General features: G+C 35.2%; 1 protein-coding gene across 1 annotated transcript; it reads left to right on the forward strand.

Moving 5' to 3' along the window:
- Positions 1-4091: 4091 nt before the first annotated feature.
- LOC108479018 (abscisic acid 8'-hydroxylase 3-like) lies at positions 4092-6635 on the forward strand. The gene is made up of 9 exons (XM_053023612.1): positions 4092-4505; positions 4743-5067; positions 5154-5303; positions 5389-5640; positions 5725-5811; positions 5891-5969; positions 6050-6156; positions 6271-6389; positions 6474-6635. The coding sequence occupies exons 1-9, from the start codon at positions 4255-4257 to the stop codon at positions 6577-6579; spliced, it is 1476 nt and encodes a 491-aa protein (XP_052879572.1). The 5' UTR covers positions 4092-4254; the 3' UTR covers positions 6580-6635.
- The last annotated feature ends 256 nt before the right edge of the window (positions 6636-6891 follow it).

Here is a 6891-nt window from a genome sequence, read left to right on the forward strand (position 1 = left end):
GAGAGCTTGTAGAAAGGAACTGAGTTTCGACAAAGCACATTTCTGCGAACCATTAGATGACTCAGCGGCACACATTTGCCTTTTTGTAATTTCTGGCACAGAAGCTTTTCACTTCTTAATCATACTCTACAATTCCCTCGTGCTCAGACACCTGCGACTTGGGAGTAGCTGGCCATCATCTTCAATAAGAGGTAGAGGAGGAGGAGAAATACAAAGAGGAGCAGGAGAAGGGGAACTACCATGAGCAACAATTGAAGAGCTTTCGTAAGCCACAGACTTTGAGCTCATCGAGAGAGAAGTAAGAGTAGTGACCATCATAACAAAGGGCCCAACATGATCTGCCCTCCTTTTATGACAAGACTCTAGGCTTCCATTATTTGCCTCCTCTTCACTGTTGATAACAACATTAACAATTTCCACATTGGTCTTGCGCATATCCACTTAAAGAACCTCGCAAGTCTATAGCTTTGTTAATTTCTTAAGATACACTAGTAGTTTCCTCAAATTCGCTTCTAGAACTGCGAGTTGTGCCTGCACCACCAATAATTCTAGTATCAGCAGGAGTAATTATCAAATTAATATTGGTATTATTTTCCTCCCGTGCTAAGACCACCAAAATCTAAGGGCGAGATTTCATTTTACAATAACTATAAAAGAAGTTCTTGGGTTCCTCTTTGAATCCTATCAGGATTAGACCCAAGTCATTGTTGGCATCTTTGGCTACGTGGCGCTATGTCTGTTTTTTAGGGTCCGCACCTAATGCCTCAACAACTTCCCTACTGTTACATTGCCTATACCTATTGGGGTTAATGCCTTCCAAACAATATCAAAATATGTTCCTCACCACGGTTATAATATCTTTAATAACTAGGGAAATTCCAACATGAAGCCTTTCAAACAGGGCTTAACCACTATTTGTCCTAACAGTTTTCCTGAATGAACACATGTCCCTTCTTAGCGCGAACCACTCCGTGGGAAAATTAAATTCGTCGGTAAGCCTGCATCTTACCCTAATATATTTTCCCCAATTCAGCCAAAGATTAGGGCATCGATTCGCAATTATAGTCTCGCCTTTATCGTGAAGAAAACAATAAGAAAAGCCTGACAAATTCTCTTAGTTTTGGGCTTTTAACAGATACAGGCTTTGGAAAACTACGAGTTGTGGTGCTTCGTTACTTTGCCAGCAATTGATAAAATAAGCCACCACGATCCACCTAGAGAGCCCGAAAAGTTGACCAAGAGCGATCTAGTACTCTTGAAGGAGATGGCAGAAGAACGAATGCAAAGGCAAATGGGACCCCACTTTTAGAGTATGGAGGGGAGCAAGAAGTTTCCATCACTAGTATTGCTAAGCCTGTGTGGCCCCTCAGGAATGGAGAATTAATAAGCAATATTAGGGATTTGAATCCTCCGTGTGCCCAGCACTCGACTCATTTCTTCTTCTTTTGTAGCGCAGACAAAGAAGTTGGCTTCTACAAAGACCTTCGAAGCAAACTCTCGTGTGGGCAACGGGGAATTATTCGACCACCAACCTCCTCATTCTCGACTTATTTCCAATTTAGGAAGAAAAGAAAAAGGACAGAGGAAAGCTAAAACCTAAGACGAGGAAGTTACCAAGATTTACCTTGAAGAAAACCTCAATAGAGTTCGCTTATAAAAAATGTTTAAAATGTAAGTTTAGGGTTTCTAAAAACCCCTTTTAAAGAAGTTTCTCTTCGTTACATTTTGACGGTTCAAATAACTAAAGGGCACAACGGTTAGATACAAACAGGTACGATCCACCTGTACACGTGGCAAAGTTAATATCATGTTCTAGTGGTCATTACGTATTCTACAAGTTGTATAAATACGAAGTGATGGCTCAAAGGAGCGCCACTTTATAACCCTCCTTAGACCCAATAGGTGGGACTAGATTGTTATATAGATTGACAATTTATTAAAAAAAATCTTTGGATTGTGATGATATCGTGGAATGATATAATCCCATCAATGAAGATTAATTCACATGGAGAAACATATCCTAAGAATCAGATTAGATTGATTATACCAAATCCATTGGATCAAGGAAGTTTGATTGGACTAAAACTTGAAGCCTTATTTGCCAACAGTCCATTTTTACTTTGGATATCATTATTATACTGTATTTAACTATTTTAGTTGTTGTTTAGAAATGATTATGATTGATCTTTAATATGTTAACAAGTTTAAAAAATCTTTATATATTTGAAAGACTTATATAGATGGATGTACTAATTTTTTTAGAGCCCTTTATTTGTTTAGTAAGGAACGTTGTTTTGTAAAAGAGCATTTTGACAATAAAATCTTTTTGTGAATGGTTTTACTAGCTAAATTTCAAATGGAGAATTTAGTGATGAGAGGTCTAGTTTTATAAGTACAAAAGTGAGGATTATTCACTAGAATGTATTTGAACTAGGATTATTGATTGTATTGAGTTCAAATATAGTTGATTAATATCACTGAGCTAAGCTTCACGGACTTAGGGAAATTGAACCGCGTAATCAATTTTGTTGTCTCCTATTTTATTGTGGTTGTTGCAGTTTGATTATAAGTGGTCACTTTCATTGTCACTTCTACTTATACTCTTTTTCTTGTAAATTCACTACTAGATCAGGTCAACATGTATCATTAAGATTACTAGAATGTTTTTCTTCTATATATGTATTTTTCAACGTATGAATTATCACAATCTCACCTACAAATGAAGTTATGAATACATGTTAGTATGATCCAACTTTGCTTTTTAAACTATGTTGAGGTTGTGTTGTTAATATGAGAAATCATTTTTAAGAATAACAAATGTCCTCTCAACTACATTAGGAAAATTTGAAAGTCTGAAATTAAAAATTACGTGATCTATCTTTTACTTGAATCTAACCCTTTTTTCTCAAATGATATTGTACCTTACAACACAATTGAACAAAACTTTTTGTATATGCATAAACTTTGTTGATTAACATATGCAATTTTTAACCTATATTTTTCTCCCTCAAACAACATTTTTTAACTCTAGAATTTAAGGCGAAAACCAACTTTATAACCCTTCAATTATAATAGGTTTTATAAACCTAATTTGAGCTGAGTTATGCTTAGCAAACCAAGTTTATAATTTTTTAATATTTCAAGTCCTATTGTTACACACAAATTAAGTAAAAAAATAATATAATTTTATAAAAAAATTATAAAATCCTTAATAGCTTTTATAATACATTCAAATACGTGTTAATACAAGATTAATATAGAATTTATAATATAGCCATCAGAAACCTAATTTTTATTAAGTTAAAATTATGTGTAATATTTGAATTTTATGTATTCAATAACAAATCCTTTTTATCCAATAATAAATATATAATTGTCCTAAAATTAAAATATTTTATTTCTGAATAAATTTTATTTTTAAAATTAAATCATATTATGCATTTGGAAAGTGTTGGTTAATTGATAATTATTTGTAATTAATTGTATAATTATTCTCAATTCTTAATTTTAAGTGAAACCCATTAATTTTAATAATTATTTCATCCTAAAAAATCAAATGGAAATAAAAATATTAAAATTTAAGATAAAACTCATATAATATTAAAAATATTTTATTTCATCAATCATTTCTCACTCCTGCATACATGATTGCAGTCCAATCATTAATTTTCTTCATTTTGGTAACAAACGCATATTTGACATTCTCAGTGGTTGTTTAGCAACATTCCAATCTTCTGTCAAAGGAATCTCTACCAAAGCATAAACTGAACTTGGGCCTTTTTGGACTTTTTCTCCACTGTATCATGAGAAAAATGAATATCAATTTAATCTCTTCTCCTGTTTATGGCGATAATAATGTCTTTACCTTGTGTCTTATGTGAATCTTTCGTGGTACTATCATTGCCGAATGCCACGGTTAATAAGGAATCTCTCGATTACTGCATTCGAGATGATTCCTCCAATTTCAACTTGTAGTCCGTATCATATTTATTTAGAATTATATATTTTAATCTATATTTTATTCATGGAAATGTGTTAAGAGCTGAGCCTTTAAAGGGAATATATAATAGAACTTGTTTTTACTTGGTGAGAATCTTTCCAGGTTTAAATCCAAGCATCAAACCTAAGATTGTCCTCATTGCAAAGCATCATATTTAGAGTTTGTCTCGTTAACAACTCACTTCATCAATTTATCCACTCCAATGCACCTCTGAACCATACAACAAAAACTTTTGTTGTTCCTCAAAGCTGAAAATGTTGAATCTATCAGTGGAAGGACTCACTTTGGTAGTACAGAACCATTATGGTATTCTCATCGTTGCAGTGCTTTCAATAACAATAACATCTCTTCTATTGAAAGCGTGGGGAAGCACTGTCGACATAACCGATGAAGACGGCATTCCTGGCCGATTGGGATTACCTTTCTTCGGCGAAACCTTCTCCTTCTTTTCGGCTTCTTACAGCACAAAAGGATGCTATGATTTTGTTAAACAGCGGAGAAAACAGTTTGTGATCTCTATCTTCTTCATCTTCAACTTATTTTCTACTTCGTACTGTTATCTGTCATTTCTAGCCCATTGATTTTACTATTGAAACAGGACATGATTTAAGCAACCTGTTGTCCTATTTTATCTATATAATCTGATTTTACTAGTTGACTATAGGATTAGCCCTATGCATACAGAGTTTATCACCAGGTTCTTATGAAAACAGGTATAGATTGACTAATCTGATGAAAACAGGTATGGGAAGTGGTTCAAAACAAGAATACTCGGAAAGACTCACGTGTTCGTTCCGAGTGTTGAGGGGGCAAAAACGATTCTAGCCAATGATTTTGTTCATTTCAACAAGTCATATGTGAAGTCAATGGCAGATGCAACTGGCGCAATGAGTGTGTTCTCCGTACCGCACAAGATCCACACAAGAATCAGACGTCTTCTCTCCGATCCTTTTTCCATGAGTTCTTTGTCCAAGTTTGCTGTAAAATTTGACAAGATGGTATGTGAAAGGTTGGATAAACTAGAAAAAAGTGGGAAAAGCTTTAGAGTCATTGACTTCAGCTTGAAGGTAATAAAATCATTCATGATGTCATAGAAACTAGTGTTCATCAAATTGGGATGAATACAGTTAAGTAATTAATCTCTCAATTGCAGATAACTTTTGATGCAATAGTGAGCATGCTGATGAGTGTCACAGAGAATCCCTTGCTAGAACAGATTGAAAAAGACTGCACCGATGTTTCGAATTCTATGTTATCCATTCCCCTCATGATTCCTGGCACCAGATACTACAAAGGCATGAAGGTACGATGAATGGCACCAATGCGAGGCTGCTGTTCAATCTCTAATTGTTAAGTTATTGATGCTATAACATAAAGAATTTATACAGGGACGTGGAAAGCTGAATGAAACCTTTGGAAATATGATTGCCAGAAGACGTATCGGAGAGGAATATTTTGATGATTTTCTGCAGACCGTGGTCGATAGAGATTCGTATCCAGAAGATGAAAAGCTTGATGATCAAGAGATCATAGATAACCTAATAACACTGATACTTGCGGGGCAAACCACCACTGCATCTGCTATGATGTGGTGTGTCAAGTTCCTATCTGAAAATAAAGATGTACTCGACAGGCTTAGGGTGAGGCTTTTCATCCACTGTGTTAACATGTTAAGAATTTATAAACAAAAGTCCACTTAGATGATTTCTTTTCCCCATCCGCAGGAAGAGCAATTGTCAATAGTTAGAAATAAGGCTGAAGGAGCCTCACTCACCCTTGAAGATCTTACTGAAAAGTCATATGGCTTCAAGGTTAGAACATAAACAACAACTCTTTCTTTACTCCATATCTTGATAGCCATGATAATTTACTTAATAATGCATTATCCAGGTTGTAAAAGAAACACTGCGAATGGCAAATGTCTTGATTTGGCTTCCTCGCGTTGCGATGGACGACTGCATAATTGATGGCAAGTCTCCATTGTTCAAAACAACCACCTCCATTCTTGAATTTAAGTCCGTTAATGCTAATTTTCACCATTGCTTGCAGGGTTTGAGGTAAAGAAAGGGTGGCTTGTAAATGTTGATGCAACCTGTATACACTACGACCCTAATGTGTACAAGGACCCTACACGGTTTAACCCTTCAAGATTCGACGTATAACCTCTACCAACCACATGGATTTTCTTCTCCTCTTTGCTATTTAAGAGTTCCAACTATCTATCAGTCATGGGATCCTAACATTTTATCAATATTTTCATGATGCTCCAGGATTTCCAGAAGCCCTACAGTTTCCTCCCTTTTGGAGCAGGGCCTAGAACATGCCTAGGCATAAATATGGCAAAAGTGGCAATGTTGGTGTTTGTACATAGACTGACTAGTGGATACAAGTAAGATATTTCCCATCATTCTATATATACATGTAGACATATATTATGACATCTTTAAGATTAAACTTTGCAACTATTGTGTAGATGGACACTTGATGATCCAGATAGCTCCCTAGAGAGGAAGGAACATATCCCTCGACTCAGAAGTGGTTGTCCGATAACCCTCAAGGCATTAAACAAGGGAAAGTAAGCTGGGATTATCTCCGGGAGAATTCGTTCTCCATCGTCAAGGTTTTCAAAGCAAAAGCAAGGATCAGAGTTAAATGAAACTATGTATGAATAAAATCTCCTGCTTTAGGCGGTATCAAGAAATAGAGGCCATCTTAGCCGCATTATCTATGATGCATGAAAATAGGTTTCTCTTTAGATCCAATTAGGTACCGTACCAAAATATCATTGGTAAAATGAAAGTAGTAAGTACTGTCCTGGTGAGGAATGATGTGTGCTTTTGTATGTTGTATGAAAGAGTTAGCTTGCAAATAAATAAACACAAGTGTGATGT

Source organism: Gossypium arboreum, chromosome 12, assembly GCF_025698485.1.
Source record: "Gossypium arboreum isolate Shixiya-1 chromosome 12, ASM2569848v2, whole genome shotgun sequence".
NCBI classification, from domain to species: Eukaryota; Viridiplantae; Streptophyta; class Magnoliopsida; order Malvales; family Malvaceae; genus Gossypium; species Gossypium arboreum.